General features: G+C 42.7%; 1 protein-coding gene across 2 annotated transcripts in view; it reads right to left on the bottom strand.

The window, feature by feature from the left end:
- nectin1b (nectin cell adhesion molecule 1b) overlaps nucleotides 1–25,465 on the bottom strand; it is a 780,494-nt gene that overhangs the window by 47,819 nt on the left and 707,210 nt on the right. For both annotated transcript variants that reach the window (XM_059956948.1, XM_059956950.1), the window contains exon 7: nucleotides 5,682–5,763. In XM_059956948.1, the coding sequence (XP_059812931.1) occupies nucleotides 5,682–5,763 (82 nt within the window). The remainder of the gene's footprint in view (nucleotides 1–5,681; nucleotides 5,764–25,465) is intronic.

Genomic DNA, 25,465 nt, shown 5'->3' with positions numbered 1-25,465 from the left:
ATCTCTTTAGATAATGGGCCCAGATCTGCTCCCAAGTGAGGCCTCCCCAGTGCCTTATGAAGCCTCAGCATTACATCCTTGCTTTAATATTCTAGTCTCACGGGTTTCCTTTGGGATGCTCCAGGTTTCAAGATGTATGGGTTAGGGTTAGTGAGTTGTGGGCATGCTATGTTGGTGCCGGAAGCATGGCGACACTTGCGGGCTGCCCCCCTGGCTCATATATGGACTGTGTTGGTCGTTAATGCAAACATATGTTTCACCGTATGTTTTGATGTACACATGACAAATAAAGCTAACCTTTCATCTTTAATCTTGAACCTTTAATCTTAATTCTTTACAAAGGTGGCACAGCGGAGCAGTCAGTAGCGCTTCTACCTTACACCTTCAGGGCTCAAGGTTAAAACCTGACTTTGGGTGCTGTCTGTGTGGAATCTGTCCATTTTCCCTTTACCTGTGTTCCGGGTTCCTCCAGTGTCCCAAAGATGCCCAAGATGGTCAGTTAATTAGCCACTGTGAATTGCACCCACTGATTGGTAGAAACTGGAGGTGCATTGGGGGTGGTGGGAGAATAAAATGACATTTGGAAAATGGATGCTTCATGATTGCTGCAGTCTCAGTTGGCCAAAGGGTCTGTTTTTGTGCCACTGATCACATTTACACGGCGCACTGTCGCAGGAAAGCAGTATCCATCACCACACACTATTACTGTTAGTGGTTATGGAACTGTAGCCTAGATACCCTCACCACCTCACTACCCAGTCCATGCTCCCTTCTCACTACTGCCATTGGGAAGGAGGTCCAAGAGCCTCAGGACTCACAGCACAAGGTTCAGGAACAGTTATTAACCCTCAGCCATCAGGCACTTGAACCAAAGGAGATAACTTCACTTGCTCCATTGCTGAACAGATTCTACAACCTATGGACTCACTTTTAAGGACTCTACAATTTTCATTCTTGATATTTATTGCTTATTTATTATTATCATTATTATTTTTTTTCTAAGGTCAAGCTGGTCAAACCTGAGGTGTGGGCATAGCCTAGCTGTGGAGATTAAATCATTGGGTATATTTAATGCAGAGGTTAATACATTCTTGATTAGTAATGGTATCAAAGGATACAGAGAGAAGGCAGGAGAATGGGATTGAGAGGAATGATAAATCAGCTGTGATGGAATGGAGGAGCAGACTTGATGGGCTGAATGGCCTAATTTTGCTCCTATATCTTATGGTCTCAGGGAATGTACTGGATATTCTGTTCCTGCTCCTGTGTACTTACATAATTCAAAAGGCGAGACTAATACCTGCTGAATCACAGGCAAGGCCTGAAAAAACTGTGTCAGTAATCTTTTCTTCTTAGAAAGCTGAATGGGCAAAACCTGTGCTTTATTGGAAATCTGGATGGAAAATTCAAGTTTTATCTATGGAGGGAGATAAGAAACTGTTTGGAAGCTGGAAGTGCCTCCAGAAGAAGATGTCTACCTGTGACAACAATGTTCTTTTATCCTGTAAATGTTGCATTCAGTGCGACTGGCTCCATTCTGTGGGATTGATCCTTTATTTAACAGAATGTAGTGCTTTCTATTTGAAGAAATGTTCGTTGCCATGATATATTTTGTTATTTTATTGCTCATTAGCAATCTCCCTTATCTGTTTCTTTTACAGTTCAGCTGATCAACCCTTGATCATCTTGCACTCATCTTGCTCCAGCAGGGAAGCAGTCAGTGGGAAGCCAGTTCCCTGTGGCTGAGAGAAGCTGTCTCAGTTGTTGGAGAGAGGATACTGGATCACTGAGCTGCCTTAGCCATCAGGGAACATGAGGAAGACAGCAAAAACTGCCAGTGGTCACAGCTGAGTGGTATATTAAAAAGTGCTAGTTCCAAGTGCTTGGAGAATGGGCCAGATCTTTTTGAACAAGCCATCAGGATCAAAGTGAGCAAGTAGAATTGGCCGAGGCTCTGTAGCGCACACCCCTTAGAGTGCAAGTTCAAGTGCCACTCAGCACAAACATCCAGTCCGCCATTCCAGTGTCGTATTGAGACTGTGCCGCATTCAGTAATCCAGTCTGGAGGCAGGCCCTTTGGCCCAATTCATCCATGCCATCCCAAATGCCTATCTATACTCACCCCATTTGCCTGCATTTGGCCCGTATCCCTCTCAGCCACTCTTCTCTTTGCATTGCTGGCAGTGCCATCTTCTGGATCAAAACCAAACTCTCCATCAGCCCTCACAGCAGGTACAAGAGATCCCAAGGCACTATTCAGAAGAAGGGCTGGAGTACAGAGCCAGAGTTTGGAGTCATTATTTATCCCCCAACAAACAACAGTAAAACCAGCTGACTGCTTGGAGTCAATGAAAATCATTGCCTTTGAACAGTGTCTTAGTGAGAGTCAATGCCAGTGGAACCATACCCAACTCACGTTGTACTGTACTACAATGAAAGTCAGTGTTCATAGAAATGGACCTCTGTAAGAGTGGTGCCAGTGACAGTCAGTGTTTGGGGAAATGAACTGAATTGACTTTATTTCTTACATCCCTCATGTGCATGAGGAGAAAAAATCTTTACATTATGTCTCCGTCTAAATGTGCAATGTGCGATCATAGTAATTTATAATAAATAGAGCAGCCAATGTAAAATAGAGTACACTGAAATCAGCGTGAGTTCATCAGTCTGATGGCCTGGTGGAAGAAGCTGTCCCGGACCCTTTTGGTCCTGGTTTTTATGCTGCGGTACCGTTTCCCGGATTGTGGTTGGGGTGACTTGGGTCCCCAATGATCTTACAGGCCCTTTTTACACACCTGTCCCTGTAAATGCCCTGAATCATGGGAAGTTCACAACTGCAGATGTGCTGGGCTGTCCGCACCACTCTCTGCAGAGTCCTGCGATTAAGGGAGGTACAGTTCCCATACCAGGCAGTGATGCAGCTAGTCAGGATGCTCTCAATTGTGCCCCGGTAGAAAGTTCTTAGGATTTGGGGGCCCGTACCAAACTGTACTCCAGAGAGCGAGCACCAGTTAAAATGTATCCCAGCAACAGTCCATGCCCGTAGATCTGGACCTCAGTGATAGTCAGTACTGAGGAATAATTCCACTGTCCCAATCAATGGCGATGAGCTTGTACACCATTTCAGTTAGTAGTTATGAGACTCTAGTAGTGCGATCACTCATGTCGAGTATGATATGTTGTCTACTGGAGGGTCTTCAGGTGGCTGCAGAGCTGATCTGGGTGCCACAGGACTTATTCTGGGACATTAGGGTGGATTCCCTTAATGAAGAATGCCTGTGGGAAACGTGGGGAGGCTGATGCATGAGCAGCCGCCACACAGTCTTTGACAGATCAGGGTCAAGATCCCGTGGCATGGAGTGCAAGATGACTGGGGACCCTTCACTGCTGCAGCCTTCCTCCACCTTCACTGCCATCGTGATGTGTCATCATCCTCCATCAGCTCCACCGCTGAGGTCTTAGTCTTTGAGGTCGCTCTTTGTCTGGAACGTCCCCCTTGACCCTCCCCCTTCCACCATTTGTGACCCGACCAGGAGCTAACTGCCAGATGGCTAAACTCTAAACGGGACTGCTCTCACGCTCTCAAGCCCCTTCGCCACTAGGTGACGATCCTCAGAGAAGTATGGAATTGGACACTCAAGACAGTCACCATGGCCACGTCCCCTACAGGGAGTCAGTTAGCATGAAACTGCACCACTATTACTGTTAGTGGTTATGGAACTGTAGCCTAGAGAGAATCAGTACTGCAGAGAGTCTGGCTGAGGTGAGGTAAAGTTCAGCAAAGACCAATTTTCTTTTCCTACTAATTGTACTCATGCATTTTGGATGCAGTAGTTGTACTGGTAACAGATTATTTACACTTAGCAAATTGATTATACAGTATATAATAAGTGCACCTTAAATAACTGAGTGTAATATATTGTTGTACCAGTAATGCTGTTTAATCAGTTCTATACTGTGCTCTACCTCTGTGAATTGCAGCGACACAAAGAGCCAACTGACACTACAGACAGAAGTCCAGAAATCGTGTGCATATCTTACAAACCAGGAAACAGTGGTTTATTAAATATTTACAAGCATTTGATGAGCTAGTTCCCTGGGTAACACAGCCTGTAACCCAATAGTGCTGGGGACAGGTTGGAAAATATGGTCACATCCACCCTCTGGAATCAAAACAAACATGACATCTGAATACTGCAACTGAAAGGGAAGGGCATGTGGTGAAATCAGAGAAAGAAGGAAACCAGATGATGGACAGTGAAGTGCATGCGGGGGGAATCTGCACATCCAAAGTGCCTCCCCCACCTCAGGATGTGCCAAAGCCTCTCACAGGTACTTAAGTTCAGCCCTTGATGATTAGCGGCCACTGCAATGTTGAGAAATGCAACAGTGAATCAACATCAAGATCCTACAAACCGTAAAGGACTACTTTTGGTGATGGAGACACTGGGTATTGGGGACGCTGCCATGTCTCTGCAAGATCTTTGACTGCCGCCTTTTGTCTAATTTCTCATTTTAATCAGCAAGTTAGGAAGTACTACGCTTGCAAGGGTACAGTCTAATTAAAGAGTTTTGCCCATTGAATCAAGACACTCAGACTTTCTCATTTAACCATGGCTGTATGAAGACCGGTTTCAACTTAAGCTGTATACATAGCTGAGCTGGTGCTTTATATTATATGGGCAAAGGGCAAGAACAAGGGAGCCCTCTAGGTTGACCAAACCACTGAATGACAATTAAATAGTAACGTATCGTTTCCCTTTCAATCGCTGATTTATTGCATGCTTCGTTCTCCTTTTGTTGGGTGGGATTAGGAACGAAGGGTGGAACTACCATGCAGAAGAGCCATGCTAATTGAACGACAGAGCTGAACGTTAACATTGCACACACTTCCCTTCAAAATCTGTTGCCTGTGCTGCCACAATCCGGGCCTATCCACTGGCAAAACCCCAGGGTTCTCTTCCTCCTCTTCTTCCTCACTTCATGGATGGAAATGAATCAGACTGATACGTGCACACATATATGGATACAACACTGTATTAGGTTATTCAACGCATAGTGCCATGCTGGCTCTCTGCCAAAGATACCCAATTCATTCCTGCCTTTTCTTCATTGACCTGCAAGATTCTCTTTTTGAAATATTCATCTAATGAATGTTTAAAAGTTACTATTAAATCTGCTTCCAACACTGCTTCAAGGAATGAATTCCAGCTCAAAACAACTTACTCATTAAAGTCTTCATTTCACCTGAGGATTTTTGCCAGTTATTTCACTGCTGTGCCCTCTCATCTGATCATGAGCCTTAAACTAATGGAAACCGTTTCACCTGATATTTTCAACAGTTTTCTTTAACTTGCTCCAGGAAGATAAGTCCTGCAAACTAAAATCCCTCATCTACGACAAAGTCTCTGCTGCATCTTATCAAAGTTCTGATTTCCTCTTAGAGTGAGGTTCCAGAGTTATGTACGATACCTGTGCCCAGGACTATAGGTGAATTGGTGGTGCGGTGCCAAAGCTGAGGTTGCACAATGAACCCACCCAAGAAAGCTCCTGTTCCTCTGAGTGGCCTGCATAGCCTCCTACATTTTGGGGTATGTCAGCACAGCGTTTACCCATTTGCCCCACATGCTAACGGTTACCTTACTCAACGGTGGTAGTTAGCAGTTGCATGCCATTGTTACCTGGATATCATCCGCTGTCAGGTCTTTCATCTCAGTCTTCTTTTCAGGAGGTGGAGGTTTATGGGACGGTGGCAAATCAATCCTGTTTGTGGCAGAAAGATAAACATTTCAGTTCAGGAGCTGCAACCATTGTGGAGACTTCTGCTCAACGCTGGAATGTGAATCAATTTCACCTTTTTTAAAAATTGATTTTATTACCAGAGTGCCATCCAAATGACCCTCACTCCAGCCAGAGTACAAACCATTAGTATAACAGCAGTCCCTACTATGTCCTATTCACACCCTGGAGACAAACCTGGGATATTTCATAAACCTGCATTAATTTCTGTTAATTCGGAGTCACTGCTGTTTGGCCTAAATCAAATGCTCTAATTGCCAATAAATGTTGAGTGACAGCTAGGATCACAAGTTAAAGCTCATACACCCACTGAGATAACAAGACAATATTACAGGCTAACACTTCTCTATTTCAGTGACCCAAGCTGTATGCCCAGAGACAGATGAGGGATTGTAATGAAATTAACACGCCGTCTCTCAGATAGTGCCTAATAACAATCTATGTGCATGAGTGCCTCTGGGCAAAGTATAACTGACCGCAGAATTATAGAGAAATGAAGGACCGCTCTCTGAAACAGAGGGAAAAAGATCAAGGCAACACACACAAAATGCTGGAGGAACTCAGCAGGTCAAACAGCGTCCATGGAGAAGAATAAACAGTCAATGTGTTGGGCCAAGACCCTTCATAAAGATATAAAGAAGGCAAGAAAGCGACTACATTTCATTAGGAGTTTGAGGAGTTTGGAATGTCACCTGAAACACTTAAACATTTCTACAGATGTACCGTGGAGAGCACTCCGATTGGCTGCATCACTGTCTGGTATTGGGGGAGGGTGGGGGGGCAACTGCACAGGATTGAAGCAAGCTGCAGAGAGTTGTAAAATTGGTCAGTTCCGTAATGGGTATTAGCCTTCCTAGTATCCAGGACACCTTTGAGGAGTGGTGCCTCAAAAAGTGATCGTCCATCATTAAGGACCCTGACCACCCAGGGCATGCCCTTTTCTCACTGTTACCATCAGGAAGGAGGTACAGAAGCCTCAGTAATTACACACTCAGTAATTCAGGAACAGCTTCTTCCCATCTGCAATCCAATTTTTGAATGGATAAAGAAACCATAAACACTACCTCACTACTTTTTAAATTTATGTTTTTGCACTACTTATTTAATTTAACTATTGATATACATATGCTGCAAGTCACAGTTTTTTCCTATAAGGTCATGTATTGCATTGTACTGCTGCTGTAAAGTGAACAAATCTCACAACAGAAGTTGGTAATAATCAACCTGATTCTGATTTTGATTCTGATCAGGTCCTGATGAAGGGACTCGGCCCAAAACATCAACTGTTTATTCCTCTCTGTGGATGCTGCCTGACCTGCTAAATTCCTCCAGCATTTTATAAGTGTTACTCTGAATTTCCAGCATCCACAAAATCTCTTATGTTGAGAAATATCAATGCATTTGTTTAGGAGCTGGCACCAGATGTATGTGAGATGATGAGAAAACTCCACAGTTAACTTCACTTCAGAAACAGGAATAATTCTGCTATTGTCTGTCAACAACTAGTGGAGCATTTAAGACACAGAAAAGACTTGGGTATCTGCAAAGAGAGTGAAGCCAGACCACTTTATAAGCAATCATGGGTTCCAATGGAATTTCCACGTGGAAAGCCCAGAGAGAAAATGAAAAAGACAAGGAATTAGAGACATCAATGAAACCAATTCATCTGGGTAAACAGTACCTACCTCTCAAGGTGGAGAGTGTGGAAGGATGATGAAGTACTGATTTGAGGTGGAGGGTGAGGAGATGCACAGGAGGGTTGGGGTGGAGGAAGAGATAAAGGGTGTACATGGGATAAGAGGTCTGGAGGTGAGAAGAGGCTGCAGGAGAGTGAGGGAGTGGGGGTACACAGTAAGAGGGATGGTGTGCAGGAGAATAAAAAATGAGGGGGTGAAGACTGACATATGGAAAGGCGATGATGGATGGATGTATGGATGTGAGGAAGGGCACATAATGGGCTGAGGATTTTTAGAGTATTGGGTAAGGAGAGCAGGCGTATGGTATGAGGGAGGGTTGATGTTGAGGAATAGACAAGCAATTAATAATTCCCTCTCCCACTATTAGACTTTAATTAATGCCTCCACATATAATTTATCAACCTTCCTTTTCCTATTGTACAGATGACATGATCAGTCAACTTGGAGAATCTGGCCACAAAATCCAACTTAAATTACAAAACACTGTTCCCCAAGTGCGTGGGATTGTGACAGGTTGAGATGGCGACAGAAGAACATAATCAACGGAGGAACCAATTGACTCAAATATCTCCCTGATCCTGCCCTGCCATTCAATAAGATCACTGCTGATCTACCCCAGCTCCACTTTCCTGCTCCATTCTCCTGCCTTCTGATTGTCATTGTGGCTAAAACTCTACTGATCCCAACAATGAATGTACTCAGATTCAGGGAAGATTCACAGTCCCCTGAATGCACTGCTGGACAGCAGGTAGAGCTGCTTCCTCACGTTCTCATGACCCAGGATCAATCCTGGTCTTCAGTTCTGTTGGTGTGCAGTCTGGGCATCTCCCTGTGACACAGACCAGAGATTGTGGGCTGGTATTTAAGTGGCCATTGTAATTTCTCTCTGTTACTCAGCTGAGTGATTCATCTTTCAACAATGAAGATTTTTGAGTCAGAGTACAGAAAGGAAGTGGAGCAACAACCTAAGTCTGAATGTGGAGAAGACCAAGGAAATGATTTTGTGGACTTTTGGAAGGTGTGGGTGAACCATGCCCCTCCGTGCAGGCATGGCCTCTCCATACAGAGAGTTAAGTGCACCCAGTTCCTGGGAGTTCACATCACGGATAACCTCGCCTGGTCCCTTATTATCACCTCCCTGAACAAAAAGGCACACCAGCACCTCCACTTCCTAAGAAGACTGAGGCGAGCAAAACTGCCCCCACTCAACCTTAACTGCGCTTTACAGAGCACCTTTGAGGGCGTCCTGACGAGTTGCATCTCCATCTGGTATGGGAGCAGCCGAGCATCGGACCAGAAGCCCCTGCAAAGATCTGTGAGAACGGCTGAGAGGACGATAGGAGTCTCCCTACCATCCATCGGGGACATTTATCAGAGTACTGTGCACACAGGGCCCTTAGTCCCACCCGCCCATCCAGCATCCTCTTTGACTTTCTGCCATCAGATAGGAGACTCCGATGCAAAAAGACAAGAGCGGTCGGGACGGGAAACAGTTTCTTCCCTCAGGCCATTAGGCTTCTGAAGTCCCTCCCTCACCCCATTCGAAGTGTCACCAGATAATTTATACTGTACCCTACAAAATTTAATATATGCACTTTAGTTTATTTATGTGTAATGGATTTGTAGATTTTATTCTTACTCTCCCAAGTTATTGTGTGTTGTGGTTACTACTGTGCTTTACACCTTGGTCTGTGGAAACGTTGTCTCGTTTGACGGTGTACATGTATGCAGTTAAATGACAGCAAACTTGACTTGTGTGTAGTGGTAGGAGAAGCATCTGAGGCAAGTTGAAGGGAATGTGGGGAGAATCAAATAGGATTAGTGTAAATGGGTGACTGATGGTTAATGTGAACTCAGTGGGTCAAAGAGTCTGTTTCTGTGCGGTATGTCTCTATTACTCAGTCCTGTGTGTGTCACCCCATATTCTGAAACGATAAGGTCCCATTTCTCAACTGCTCAGCTAGAGGAATACAGTTCTGCTGCACTCATCAAAAATTAAATTGGCTTCAGTGAGATAACTTCTCTTTCGTCTTATCTACAGAAAATATAAACCCAATCTACCCAATCTTTGCTGCAGGACATTCCATCTGGTGGTACCAACCTCTGCTCAGTTTGTGCTATTATACACAGCCTCAGTTGTTCATGGGGATTAACGAATATCAATGCAGAGTTACTAATTGTGTGTCTGTCTCAGTGTAAAATATTCACTTTTCAGAACTGAACCGTATAACTGCAAGATTCATGAGAGTAAAAACAGAAAATCCTGTTTCTGCTCTCAAAACCTTTCTTAATATTGATTTATCCTTGTTGAGAAGTAGGTTCTTCAGATTCACACTGCATAGGGACAAACATCCATCAGTGCTGTTTATCAATACTACAATAACATTAACTTGCATTTTCAAACCAGTTTTCCTAGGCACTTCATGGATGGTATTATTAAATACAATTTAACTCTGAGGTGTGTAAGGAGACATGAAGTCCATTGGCCAGCAGCCTGGACAGGAGGACAGGCTTTAAGAAGATTGTGAGGTGAGAAAGGGCAAGAGAGACAGAGGGGGTTAGACTGAATGCCAGGGATAGGTTTGAGGCTAGTGAAGGCACATCAGCCAATGTTGGTGTGATCAAAATGAAAGATGAGCAAGAGGTTAGAAAAGAAAGAGCACAGACATCTGGGTAGATATTCATTTGGAGGAAGAGTCAGGAATTATGACAATTAACTCATGATGACCGTTCAGTGGGGCAGCTTGAGGAGCTTCTGCCTCACAGCTTCAATGACTCACCTATTGTGCTATTTCTGTGAAGTTTGCATGTCCTCCCAGTGATGTGTGGATTTCCACTGGGTGCTCCAGTCCTCTCCCCCATTTCGAAGACACACGGACAGGTTAATTGGCTAAAGTAAATTGCCTCTACTGTAGGCGGGTAGCAGGAGAATCAGAGGCCGCTGGTGCATGCGTGAAATAGAATGGATTGCAGGAAGATAGGTGGGGAAGTGAGATTGATGGGGTTTACAGATACTGGCCTTGACTCAATGTGCTGATCAACCCCTTTCAATGACATTGAAAAAAATGGGAATATGAGAACTTATTCTCTTCTAGAGGCTTCAGGTAATTCAGGGACAGCTTCTTCCCTTTACCATCAAACTTCTGAATGGTCAATGAACCTATAAACACCACATCATTATTTTCCTCTCTTTTTGCACTATTTATTTATACATATATATAATTCTTATTTTAACTTATAGTAAATTATTATGCACTGCACTGTATGGCTGCCACAAAACAACAACTTTTATGACAAACACGAGGAAATCTGCAGATGCTGGAAATTCAAACAACACGCACAAAATGCTGGTGAAACACAGCAGGCCAGGCAGCATCTATAGGGAGAAGCGCTGTCGATGTTTCGGGCTGAGACCCTTCGTCAGGACATGACATGTTTATGACGTGTCAGTTACAATAAATCTAATTCTGATTCAAAGTAAATTTATTATCAGTGTGGATACCGGTGTCCTGTCATTGCTATAGATGTTGATGCCTCGCTATTGAATCATAGAATCAGCCAACAGAGAAACAGACCCTTTCAGCCCTCTTTGTTTACAATGACCATGGTGCCTATCCATCCTTGTCCAATTTGCCCACATTAGGCCTATATCCATCTGTGCTTTTGCTATCCAGGTAACTGTCCAAATGTTTTTTTCCCAAAGTTGTAATCTCATCTATTTCTAACAGCTCTCTGCGATTTCGTTTGGGATAACCACTACTCTGTATGAAAATCTTATTCCTCAGATCTCCATTAAGTTTCTTCCCTCTTACCTTAAAACTTTGCACTGAATTTCTAGCCCCCCCCCCCCTTGTCCTGGGACAACGATTCAGACAATCCATCCTATCTATGCCCCTCATAATTTTATAGACGTCTATAAGGCCACCCCTCAGCCTCCTCTGTTCCAATGAAAGTAAACCCAGCTTATCCAATCTCTCCTTCTAACTACACCCTCCATTCCAGGTGACATCCTGGTGAATTTCTTCTGCACTCTCGTTATTGCTACCACATCCTACTGAACCATATCGATCGAATGCAAGAATGTGGCAGGTGTGTGTGCAGCTGATTGATCGTGCAGTGATTCAATTGGGCCTCCTTTGCGCGGAAGGCTCTCTCTTTTTGCATGGACTTTTGAGTGCACGCGTTTTTACCTTGGCAGACCCTGTTGATCGCCCAGTGTGTACCGTGGCTAACATAACTCAGTAAAAATGTTTAATCCTACTACTCTGTTGTCAGTCTTGCTCCTTGCATATATAACACCCTCCTGAAGTATGTCGACCAGGAATGTACAGAATAAGTGTGGTCTAACCAACATTTTGTAACACTGAAGTAACATTCTGCTCAATTTCAAATGTTATTAGATGTCTTGGAGTCTACACTGTGCTTCCAGAGAGAACAGCCACTTTCCTGACTCAATAATTTCATAAATTTTCCAATTTATCACCAGAAAGAGGCAGATTCTCAGTTGAAGACTCTGTGAAACTTTGTGAAATTTAGTTAGTAGTCACTCTCCTTGTCAAACAGATAGTGTCTCGCTCACAGCCCCAGGACCAAGTCCTATCCCAGCTCCACGTTGGAAGGGCGATATATCAAGGTGATGGTAAATCTGATTCCTTTCAGATTACCAGCTTCCCTGCACCAATAGAGATACAAGTAACAACATCAGCAATTTATCAAGAGCAAGGAGCATGAAATTGAGTCTTAACTTCTAATAAGTCAGCTTTTATTTGAAACTGTACCAGCAAAAAGTTACAAGTAGTCCCCTCTAAGCTGTCTGTGGAAAGTGTAAAAAATCAGAGTGGTCTGCATTAATTCTTGCTGTCTAGCCACTCAGGTCAGTGAAAGATGAGCAGGCTAGAAATCATTGGGACAGAGACTTTCCTAAAGGCACTCAATTAAATAAAGCAACACAGAATTGAATGGTTATTACTGGGAAGCAATGATTGGGTACCTGCATTGTACGGCAGGCATTAGTTTTGGTTTCAGAACACCTTGAGATTCTGTGGGGTATGACAGTGATCAGAAAGCCCAACTTCTCTTTGGCAAACCTATGAATATCGAGAAGACAGCTGTTGGAAACTGGAGTCATCAAAGACTCCAACAAACTTCTACAGGAGGACTGTGGATTGCATCACCGTCTGGTATGGAAACTCCAATGTGCAGGATCAAAAGAGGATACAGACCCGATACAGCACGATCCTCTCCAACACTGAGGACACCTTCAAAAGACAGTGCCTGAAGAAGGTGGCATCCAACGATCAAGGAACCTCACCATCTGGAACACGCCCTCTTCTCATAGCTGCCATCGGCGAGGTAGTGCAGGAGCACGAAGATCCACACTCAATGTTTTAAGAACAGCTTCTTCTCCTCTGCCATCAGATTTCTGAATGGTCCAATAACCCATGAACACTATTCCTCTATTGCACTATTCATTTATTTGTCTTTTTGTAACTTAGTTATTTTTATGTCTTGCATGGTACTGCTGCCACAAAGCAACACGTTTCACAACATATGTCAGTGATAACAAAAATGGTTCTAATTCTGATTTTGGACACTGGAAGGAAATGGACAATCGATGTTTTGGGTCGAGACCCTAAACATCGAGACTGTCTGTTTCCCTCCACAGGTGAGTTTCTCAGACAGCTTGTTTATTTTTGCTATGAAATTATTTTGGTTAGATCAAAGACAGCATCACTTGCCTGAATATACCCCACTGGATGCAGAGCCCCAGAAAGGCCTAATTCTGCTCCTTTATCTTATGGTCTTATGAACCAATTTTTCAATCACACCATTTCAGAGATCAAGGCAGCAGATGAGTTTATTTGTGATTGTGTATATGTTAATTGGCACTGAACTTATCTATACTTACCTCCGTTACTATTGACATGGGCACTTTTCTTATGCATTGTTTGAGATCTGGACAGCACTGTTAAAACCAGCATTTATTGTCTATTCCCAATTATCCTTCAGAAAGTGGTGGTGAGCCACCTTCCTGAACCACTGTGGTCCTATAAAGGTATTTCCACAGCGTTTTAGAAAGGGAATTCCAAGACTTTATCTTCTCACTATGAAGATACCAGTATTATATTTCAAATTCAGGATGGTGATTTGCAAGGTGATCTGTAGGTGGCGGTGTTCTCATGCAACAGCTATTCTTGTTGGGTAAAGTTATGGCTTTGGGAGGGTGTTATTCAGTTACCCTTTGCCTGTATTTTAGCACATTTTGTCATTGATACACACTGCATAGTCTGTGCACAACTGTTGGAGGGAATAAGCATTTGAGATGGGAATGAGATACCTGTCACTTGGGCTGATGAGCTTGAGAGTTGTTGGAACCTTACTCATCCATGTGAGTAGCTAATATTCTGTCTTGCCCCTAAGCTGTGCCCTGAAGGTGGTTGAAAGGCTTTCGAGTGTCAGGATGCAAGTCATTTGCCACCTCTGATCCACTCTTACAGCTCCACGCAGCATTTATTCAGCTGGCTTAATGGAGTCTCTGGTCATTAGAAACATTCCAGAGTGTTCATGCCAGGTATCTTGGCAACAGTAATATCACTAAGTGTTAAGGATAGGTGGCCAGAATCTCTTGAGGATGGCCACTATTGGTGAAGTAAACATTCAGCCCATCAGCTGCTTCATTTGCTAAGAGCTTATGAATGGAATTGAACACTGTGCAATTATGAGTGAACATCCCCACTTCTGATGGTATCCATCAGAAGGTCTTGGAGGAAGCTGTCCTGAGGAACTCCTGCAATTATGTCTCGCACCTCCAGTTGCACAACTAACTTCCTATGTATGAGGTATGACTCAAGGCGGTACTTTTCCCCAGATACGGGGTGCCATGGTGGTGTAGTGGTTAGCGCGACACTATTACAGCTTGAGGTGCCAGGGTTCAGAGTTCATTTCTGGCGCTCTCTGTAAGAAGCTTGTATGTCCCTCCCATCAGCATGTGCTGTATCTCTAAATAAAATAAAATAAAATACCTATTGACTTGGGAAGGATGTAGAAGCTGCAGAGGAGGTTTACCAGGATGCTGCCTCAATTAGAGAGCATGTCTTATGAAGATAGATTGAGCGAGCTGGGGCTTTTCTCTTTGGAGCAAAAGAGAATGAGAGGTGACTTGATAAGAGTTGTACAAGATGATAAGAGGCATAGATCAAATGGACAGCCAGAGACCTTCTCCCAGATGAATGTTTTTTACTCAGCGATTTGTAATTGTGTGAAGCACCCTGCCAGGTTTGGTGGTAGAAACAGATACATCAGGGGCATTTAAGAAACTCGTAGTTAGGCACATGGATGATAGAAAAATGGAAGACCATGTAGAAAAGAAGGGTTATATTGATCTTAGAGTAGGTTAAAAGGTTGGCACAACATCATGGATCCAAGGAATGTAGTGTTCTATATTCTACGTTCTATGACTTCAGTATTACCAGGGAGCCTTGGTATCATACTTGGTGAAATTCTGTCTAGATGTCACGGGCACTCACTCTTACCTTAACTCTGAAATTTAGCTCACAAGTACGTGTTTTGATCAATGCCTGATGAGGTCTCGAGCCAAGTGATCCGGCTGAAACCCAAAGTGGGCATTGTAAACCGATTACAGCATTGTTTCCGACACTTCCCATTCCTTTGATGATGATTGAGAGTAGCCTAATGAGGAAGCAATTAGCCAGAATTGATAATCTGTTCATCAGTTTCACTGTTTCCAGTGCCTGTGTTAATTTGTATATTAGTCTATTTGCCTGTGTTAATTTGTACCAGTGTTTCTGCCATGGTTTGTATCTGTCTCTGTTTAACCGTCTGCATTTACCCAGTCTTTTGTCCACCTATGCTTGTGTTTAGCTGCAAATATGCTTGTGTGTGCCTGTACTTCGTGGCATCTGCATATGTGTGTGCTCGTGTTCTGCCTTTCCTCATATGCATTTCTCTGTGCCTGAAATTTCGCTTCTGTAAGGAAAGAGTTAAAGTTGATTCATTCTTGGTATATGCATAAATATATAACACAAAATGGAAGCTTGTAAAACAAAATGGTGTCAGTTTGGAATGTGCTAATGGACTGAAGATGTGCACATTGTCAGGATTAGAATCCTTTGTTCCTTGCAGACTCGCTCTCTCTGCTTTGAAGTTATGTGCCCAAGGTCACGGGAGATAAGAAGGTACAGGCTGGTACCATGAGGGGAGTGAATGGGGTGAAATTTGTGTCAGATTTTTGAAAGGCACAAAAAAGGGACACTTTCTTGGTGCAAATGGGATTCTTTACTTGGCCTGGGTCGCAATTAAGTGCTGCGAGCAAGAGTTAGAGACAAAGATATTAAGAGAGGGAGAGAGAGGGCAGGGGAAGAGAGAAGGGGGGGAGAGGGAGAGGGAGTGATCAGATAGTTCCCTCTGGTGGTATATTGTGTAGCTCATCTTAGTAATTGGTTAATAAGTATTATTTTGTCTTTTTTACTACTTCATTAACCATTTAATTTTTAAATAAATTTACTCTAATAACTTATTGTAACCTTGACTACATGTACAGTGTCACCTTTGTTTGTCAATAGCTTTTGCTGCTAAATCAGAAAAGAACAAGGAATGAATTTAATAATATTTTCGTTACAGCCTCTCTGGGTCAACACTAGTAATAAACAAATAAGTGAACAGAGAGACTGGTTTTGGAATTTGCTGACAGTCACCCAAGTTATACACAGGAAAGATGAAGTGTTTGGTTTCAGGCTGTCTACTCACACTGGATGCTGTGCAACATTTCTCCACAGCACCCTGCCTGACTAATCTTTATGTTTCTATAATTAAAAATAGCTCGTAAAGACAATTGTCACTGAAGAGATTAGTGTATGTAAGTAATTAATTACAGAATTCTACAAGCAATGATCTTACCCCATCCTATGGTCCACCATCCCTCATCAATCCTTTTGATTCAGCACCACACTGTTAACCCTTTCATCTTAGAAACACATTTATTACACCTGCATCCTCTTATATCTTACTTTCTCCAGTAAGATGGTGCTGTCTACAATGCAGCGGCCTCTCAGGAGCCAACCAAAGGTGTTTTCTTTGTGAAATGTGTTTTTTTACGATCCAAAGACAATTCTACTCCAAGAAAATCGGGTACTGCAGGGCTATTCCATCAGGGAGCAGTTTGTTGATCAGAATAGTTGGACAGGCATCAATGGTAGAGCCGGTCGAGGTGTCAAAGGGCTCGGCCAAAGTGTCTAAGGGGCTGGTAGGGATATCGGGGGAATATCAGAGAAGCTGTCAGTGTATCAGAGGAGCTGGTTTGGGTACGGAGGAGGTGACCTGGCTGTAGACCGTGTCGCTGCCCGCTACTTGGTCATTGAAGTTGGTTCAGTATAACTGTGGGAGATTGTCTCAGACATTTCACTTGTGATCGCAAGACTCTGTTGAAGAGAGATAATGTAAGCTGCCACAGGCAACTGATGGAGGGATAGTTGACATGGGAGCTGTGTAACCTCAGTTGTGGTGAGAACTAGGCCTCAAGCCTCAGACTTGTTTGCTGCTGCGGACCAGGAGAGAGATGCGGAAGCGCTACAGTGTGGCTGAGCTCAGCTGGGGGCTGGCCTCTCCCGACAGTGCTGCTCTCCTGTGTTCGAGTGATAGAATGACAGGTTGCTTGCGTCTGTACACTGCCGGGACACTGTACCGTCGATTGCTGGACATTGTCGCTCAGGGCCTTGGACTATTTTTTTTGAGTGAATATGCTTCTTTGCCCAGTATTTTGAATTATGTAACTTGCTATTTTTGAATGTTTGCTTGCTATTTTGAGTGTTTTGCACCTTGGGCCCAGAGGAATGCTGTTTTGTTCAGCTGTATCTATGTATGGTTTCAATGATAATTAAACTTGATTTGATTTTGATTTTTGATTTGATTTTACACGTACATCCTGTTGAGTGATAAGATGGACTCTTCATCTCTCAGTCTACCTACCTTGCCAAGGCCTTGCACCTTATGTATTGCTCTACACTGCACTTCCTCTGCAACTTTAACACGATCTTCTGCACTGTTATTGCTTTTCCCTTGTACTATCTCGATGTACTGATGTGATTCGATTCAATGATTCAATGAATTGCATGCAAAACAAATTTTTTTCCCACGTGACAATAATAAATCAGTTTACAAGTTTAGCAATTTTTATACACTACTGGCCTTTTTTTATTGTGGTCTAGCTCAGGATAGAAGTTCAGGGAGGGAATACTATATATATCAGGAAAATCTCCTGACAGTCCCGTGCCATTTGGGACTCCCTGGTAGAAAGGAGGCGAGCAGGGATTGGTGGGGAGGTAGAGAGAAGGGGATGGTGATAAAGCTGGATGTACTACTCTCCTTAATGCCTTTGGGCCCCATATCTAAGAAATGACGTGCTGGCACTGGAGAGAGTCCTGAAGTTTACGGGAGTAATCACGGGAACAAAAGGGTTAACATTTTTGGAGTGCCGCACTTTGATGGCTCTGGGCCCGTACTCACTGGATTTTAGAAGAATAATGGGGGGGGGGGGGGTTTCATTGAATCCTACCAACGTGCCGAGTGGCACAGTAGCATAGCAGTTATCGTAACGATTTACAGCACCAGCGTTCAGGGTTTTATTCCTGCCGTTGTTCGTGTGTTCTCCTCGCGATCGCGTGTGTTTCCTCTGTGTGCTCCGATTTTCTCCCACATTCCAAATGAGTAAAGGTTACTAAGTTGAGGGCATGCTACGATGGCGTCAGAAGCATGGTGACATTTGTGGGTCGTGACCAGCACATCCTCAGACTGGATTGGTTGTTCACATCTGTATGTTTTGATGTACACATGACAAATAAAGCTAATCTTTATCTTTAAATATACCGGTGGGGATGACGGCAGAGCAGAGATGGCTGAAGTTTCTGGGAATAGTTCACAAGGCGCAAAATAGCTATATCCCACAGAGGAAGAAGTTCTCAAATGGCAGGGGTAGCAACCGTGACCGACAAGGGAAGTTAAGAACTGCATAAAAACCAAGGAAAGGGCATATAAGGTAGCAAAAGTAAGTGGGAAGTTGGATGATTGGGAAGCTTTTAAAATCCAACAAAAGGCAACTCAAAAGTTATAAAAAAGAAAATGCTGAAATATGAGGGCAGACTAGCCAATCGTGTAAAGCAGGATACCAAAAGTTTTTTAGTTATATAAAGAGTAAAAGGGAAGCGAGAGTTAATATTGGAAATGATTGGAAATATTGGAAATACTGGAAAATGATGCTGGTGAGGTAGTAATGGGGGACAAAGAAATGAAAGCTGAACTTAATGGGTACTTTGCATCTGTCTTCACTGTGGAAGATACAAGCTGTATGCCAGAGGTCTGTGAGTGTCAGGGAGCAGGATTGAGTGTCTTTGCTATTACAAAGGAAGAATTGCTTGGCAAACTCAAAGGTCTTAAGGTGGATAAGTCACCTGGAGCAGATGAACTACATCCCAGAGTCCTGAGAGAGGTTGCTGAAGAGATAGCAGATGTACTGGTCATGATCTTTTCAAGAATCACTTGATTGTGGCATGGTCCCGGAGGACTGTAAGATTGCAAATGTCACTTCACTCTTTAAGAAGGGAGGAAGGCAAAAGAGAGGAAATTATAGGTCAGTTAGCCAAACCTCGGTGGTTGGGAAAGTGGTGGAGTCTATTATTAAGGATGAGGTTTCAAGGTACTTGGAGACTAATGATAAAATAAGTCAAAGTCAGCATGGTTTCTGTAAAGGGAAATCTTACCTGACAAATCTGTTACAGTTCTTTGAAGAAGTAACAATCAGGGTGGACAAAGGAGAGGCAATGGATGTCATTTACTTGGATTTTCAGAAGGTGTTAGATAAGGGGCCACAGATGAGGCTGCCTAACAAGATTAACATCCTATGGCGTTACAGGAAAGATCCCGGCATGGATAGAGGAATGGCTGACAGGCAGGAGACAGCGAGTGGGAGTAAAGGGGGCCTTTTCTGATTGGCTGCCAGTGACTAGTAGTGTTCCTCAGGGGTCAGTATTGGGACCACTACTTTTCACATTGTTTGTCAATGATTTAGAAAGTGGTATTGATGGCTTTGTGGCAAAGTTTGTGGATGATACGAGATAGGTGGAGGAGTAGGTAGTGCTGAGGAAGCAATGCAATTTCAGCAGGACTTAGACAAATTGGAAGAATGGGCAAAAAAGTGGCAGATGGAATACAGTGTTGGGAAATGTATGATAATGCATTTTGGTAGAAGGAACAATAGTGTGGACTATTATCTAAATGGGAGAAGATTCAAACATCAGAGGTGCTGAGAGACTTAGGAGTCCTTGTGCAAGACTCCTAGAAGGTTAGTTTACAGGTTGAGTCTGTGGTAAAGAAGGAGAATGCAATGTTGGCATTTATTTCAAGGGAAATAGAATATAAAAAGATAACACTGAGCCTTTTTTAGACACGAGTCAGCCTGCACCTGGAGTATTATCAACAGTTTTGGGCCCCATATCTCAGAAAGGATGTGTTGTCATTGGAGACAGTCCAGAGGAGGTTCACGAGGATGATTCCAGGAATGAAGGGGTTAACATATGAAGAACGTTTTGCAGCTTTAGGTCTGTACTCACTGGAATTTAGAAAAATGTGGGGGGATCTCATTGAAACCTACCGGAAGCTGAAAGGACTAGATAAGGTGGATGTGGAGAGGATGTTTCCTGTGGTGGGGGGGGGGGGGTATCGAAAACTAGAGGGCACAGCCTCAAAATTGAGGGGCAACCTTTTAGAACAGAGGTATATAACCATATAACAATCACAGCACGGAAACAGGCCATCTTGGCCCTCCTAGTCTGTGCCGAACCCTTAATCTCACCTAGTCCCACCTACCCGCACTCAGCCCATAACCCTCCACTCCTTTCCTGTCCATATACCTATCCAATTTTACTTAAATGACACAACTGAACTGGCCTCTACTACTTCTACAGGAAGCTCATTCCACACAGCTATCACTCTTTGAGTAAAGAAATACCCCCTCGTGTTTCCCTTAAACTTCTGCCCCCTAACTCTCAAATCATGTCCTCTAGTTTGAATCTCCCCTACTCTCAATGGAAACAGCCTGTTCACGTCAACTCTATCTATCCCTCTCAAAATTTTAAATACCTCGATCAAATCCCCCCTCAACCTTCTACGCTCCAATGAATAGAGACCTAACTTGTTCAACCTTTCTCTGTAACTTAATTGCTGAAACCCAGGTAACATCCTAGTAAGTCGTCTCTGCACTCTCTCTAATTTATTGATATCTTTCCTATAATTCGGTGACCAGAACTGCACACAATATTCCAAATTTGGCCTTATCAATGCCTTGTACAACTTTAGCATTACATCCCAACTTCTGTACTCAATGCTTTGATTTATAAAGGCCAGCGTTCCAAAAGCCCTCTTCACCACCCAATCTACATGAGACTCCACTTTCAGGGAACTATGCACAGTTATTCCTAGATCTCTCTGTTCCTCTGCATTCCTCAATGCCCTACCATTTACTCTGTATGTTCTATTTGGATTATTCCTGCCAAAATGTAGAACCTCACACTTCTCAGCATTAAACTCCATCTGCCAACATTCAGCCCATTTTTCTAACCGGCATAAATCTCCCTGCAAGCTTTGAAAATCCACCTCATTATCCACAACACCTCCTACCTTAGTATCATCGGCATACTTACTAATCCAATTTACCACCCCATCATCCAGATCATTTATGTATATTACAAATAACATTGGGCCCAAAACAGATCCCTGAGGCACCCCGCTAGTCACCGGCCTCCATCCCGATAAATAATTATCCACCACTACTCTCTGGCATCTCCCATCTAGCCACTGTTGAATCCATTTTATTACTCCAGCATTAATACCTAACGACTGAACCTTCTTAACTAACCTTCCATGTGGAACTTTGTCAAAGGCTTTGCTGAAGTCCATTTAGACTACATCCACTGCCTTACCCTCGTCAACATTCCTCGTAACTTCTTCAAAAAATTCAATAAGGTTTGTCAAACATGACCTTCCACGCACAAATCCATGCTGGCTACTTCTAATCAGATCCCGTCTATCCAGATAATTATAAATACTATCTCTAAGAATACTTTCCATTAATTTACCCACCACTGATGTCGAACTGATAGGTCTATAATTGCTAGGCTTCCTTCTAGAACCCTTCTAGAAACAATGGAACCACATGAGCAATACGCCAATCCTCCGGCACAATCCCCGTTTCTAATGACATATTAAAGATCTCCGTCAGAGCTCCTGCTATTTCTACACAAACTTCCCTCAAGGTCCTGGGGAAGATCCTGTCAGGACCCGGAGATTTATCCACTTTTAAATTTCTTAAAAGCGCCAGTACCTCCACCTCTTTAATTGTCATAGGTTCCATAACTTCCTTACTTGTTTCCCACACCTTAGACAATTTAATATCCTTCTCCTTAGTGAATACCGAAGAGAAGAAATCATTTAAAATCTCTCCCATCTCCTTCGGTTCCACACATAGCTGACCACTCTGATTCTCTAAGGGGCCAATTTTATCCCTCACTATCCTCTTGCTTTTAATATAACTGTAGAAACCTTTCGGATTTACTTTCACCTTATTTGCCAAACCAACCTCGTATCTTCTTTTAGCTTTTCTAATCTCTTTCTTAAGATTCCTTTTACATTCTTTATATTCCTCGAGCAATTCCTTTACTCCATGCTGCCTATATCTATTGTAGACATCCCTCTTTTTCTGAACCAAATTTCTAATATCCCTTGAAAACCATGGTGCTCTCAAACCTTTAACCTTTCCTTTCACCCTAACAGGAACATAAAGATTCTGTACCCTCATAATTTCACCCTTAAATGACCTCCATTTCTCTATTACATCCTTCCCATAAAACAACTTGACCCAATCCACTCTCTCTAAATCCCTTCTCATCCCCTCAAAGTTAGCCTTTTTCCAATCAAAAATCTCAACTCTAGGTCCAGTCCTGTCCTTCTCCATAATTATATTGAAGCTAATGCTATTGTGATCACTGGACCTGAAGTGCTCCCCAACACATACATCTGTCAGCTGACCTATCGCATTCTCTAACAGGAGATCCAACACTGCCCCATCTCTAGTCGGTACTTCTATGTATTGTTGCAAAAAACTATCCTGCACACATTTCACAAACTCTAAACCATCCAGCCCTTTTACAGAATGAGCTTCCCAGTCTACGTGTGGAAAATTAAAATCTCCCACAATCACCACCTTGTGTTTACTACAAATATCTGCTATCTCCTTACACATTTGCTCTTCCAACTCACGCGCCCCATTAGGTGGCCTATAATACACTCCTATCAGTGTTACTGCACCTTTCCCATTCTTCAATTCCACCCAAATGGCCTCCCTAGAGGTAAGGAGGAATTTTTTTAAAACCCGAGTGTAGTGAATTCGTGGAATGCTCTGCCACAGACTGTGGTGAAGGCCAAGTCTGTGGGTATATTTAAGGAGGAAGTTGATGGTTTCCTATTGGTCAAAGGATATGGCAAGAAGGCAGGTGAATGGGGTTGAGTGGGATCTGGGATCAGCCATGATGGAATGGCGGAACAGACCTAATGGGCTGAATGGCCTAATTTTGCTCCCAAGCCTTATGGTCTAAATCTTTAAAAGTATATTGAATGGCCCAGATAGAGTAGACTTGGAGAGGATGTTTCCAATATTGGGAGAATCTAGGACCAGAGGGCACAGCTTCAGAATAGAAAGACATCCCTCTAGAACGAAGATGAAGAATTTCTTTAGCCAAAGGGTAATTCATTGCCACAGTTGGCTGTGGAGGCCAAGTTATTGGTTATATTTAAAGCAAAGGTTTATAGGTCCTTGATTAGTAAGAATATCCAAGGCCATGGTGAGAAGGCAGGATCATGGGTTGTGAGGGATAATAAATCAGCCATGATGGAATGGAGCAGACTCGAATGGCCCACTGGCCTAATTCTGCTCCTATGTCTTATGGTGGTGGTACTGATTCATTATGCATGACATTGTTACCATGGAGTTTCATCATCCACAGCTCAGAAACAGATGATTCAGCCAAACTGCTTCATGGTATATTTTATGGTCTTCACAAGCTACTTCCCACAATCTCTGCATATTCTTCTATCATGTTCTCTCTTATTCACTTACCCACTTTTCCTTCAAATATACCGATGCCACTAGCCTAAACTACTCCTTGTTAAGGGAAGTTCCATATTGTAGCCACGCTCCAATAAGTTCTATTTGAATTCCTTATTGGATTTCAAGATGAATAACTTAATAAAAGTGGAAAACTGCAGACACTGCACATGTGAAATAAAATCAAAAAATGCTCAACATAGTTGCTGAGTCAGGTAGCATGAGGGAGAAAGAAAGTGCCACCCTTTCATTGAAATGTCAACTTTAAGTGTTATCTTAATACTGTACAGATGCGCCTGTTTTCCCCATATTTTTTCTGCATATACCATGTTGCAGTTCATAACTTTCTTCAGACATTTAGAAGCTTAGGTCATAAGATGTCCATTAAGATAATCCTTAACCTTTTTCTTTCTAGAAAAAAAGAGCCCCAGACTGCTGAAATTTCTGATGGTTGTAATATGTCAGCTCTTAAGGCATAGTTTCAGTTTAAAGCAGCCTTTAAATAAATCCAAGCTGTCTGGAGGCTTGTGTTTCTGGCATCTGAGTTGGGGTGATGGACTTTCTTTCATCTTGTCGGTAGGTATAAGTAACTGGATCACAGACTCAAGCAATTCTAATAAGATCACATACACCTCATCATCGTTAATGCCATAATTCCTGCTGATGCCAATTGCTTTGTGGTATCACATCTAAATCAGGCAAAGCACATGTACCATACTATATATCAAGACTGGTCCAATGAATCTGGATAAATCAACCATTCCATTACCAAGACAGAGGAATAAAAAAATCCAAATTTTGGAAAAGTACAGAGAAAGTTCCTTGAGGATGAGAGGAACTGACTCTACAGCAAGGTTAAATTCTTACAGTAGATCCCTCCCAAGCTGCATCTTGAGATCATTTTTAAAAGTTCAAAGTAAATTTATTATCAAAGTATGTGTGTGTCACCATATACAACCCTGAGACTCATTTTCTTGTGGGCATAATCAATAAATCTAAAGAATAATAACCATAACAGAATCAATGAAAGACCTCCCAACCTGGGCGTTCAACCAGCATGCAGAAAACAACAAACTGAGCAAAATATAAAAAGAAAAAAAAATAAGCAATAAATATCAAGAACATGAGATGAAGAGTCCTTGAGAGTGATTCCATAGGTTGTGGGAACATTTCAATGATGGGGCGAGTGAAGTTATCCCCTTTGGTTCAAGAATCCAATGGTTGAGGGGTAATAACTGTTCCTGAACCTGGTGGTGGGAGTTACTCCATCAAAGCTGCAATTTGTGGTTGCATCTTACCATGATGTGCTGCACTGTGTTGGAGGCCCTATATTATTATACTTTAAAGGATGTTACATTCCTGCTGATGGAGTTTAATATTTTTGCAGAAGGTAGTGTAAATACAAAGCAGGTGTGTCTGGCTCAACAAACGCATACAGTGTTAGAGTGTTTTTTGGGGTTAGCACATACAGCAATTTACTTCAGCCACCAATCTTCAGATCTGAATATAGACTGTAGGTTAAATATAAAATGCAGCTCTGAACAATAGGTTCCTAAGAACCATGAACCACAGTTACTTGGAAGACTAGAGAATGCAGATTTCAATTTATTATTTGTAGTCATTTGGGTGACTATAGTGAGGGTGCAAAGAGGGAGTTCTAAAGGTTGTGTGTAGTTCAAAGGAAGCATTGTGATTGCATCATAAATATGAAATTGTCCTGAATTGTCCTTTGATCTTTAGCATATAAAATATTGTGTTGTGTTCGGTCAAGCAGGCCTTCTTCCTCTGAAAGGTTCTCCAT

This window comes from Hypanus sabinus, chromosome X2 (genome assembly GCF_030144855.1).
Source record: "Hypanus sabinus isolate sHypSab1 chromosome X2, sHypSab1.hap1, whole genome shotgun sequence".
Lineage (NCBI taxonomy): Eukaryota > Metazoa > Chordata > Chondrichthyes > Myliobatiformes > Dasyatidae > Hypanus > Hypanus sabinus.
The sequence above is the reverse complement of the archived record's forward strand: the minus strand, read 5'-3'. Positions and strand labels throughout refer to the sequence as shown.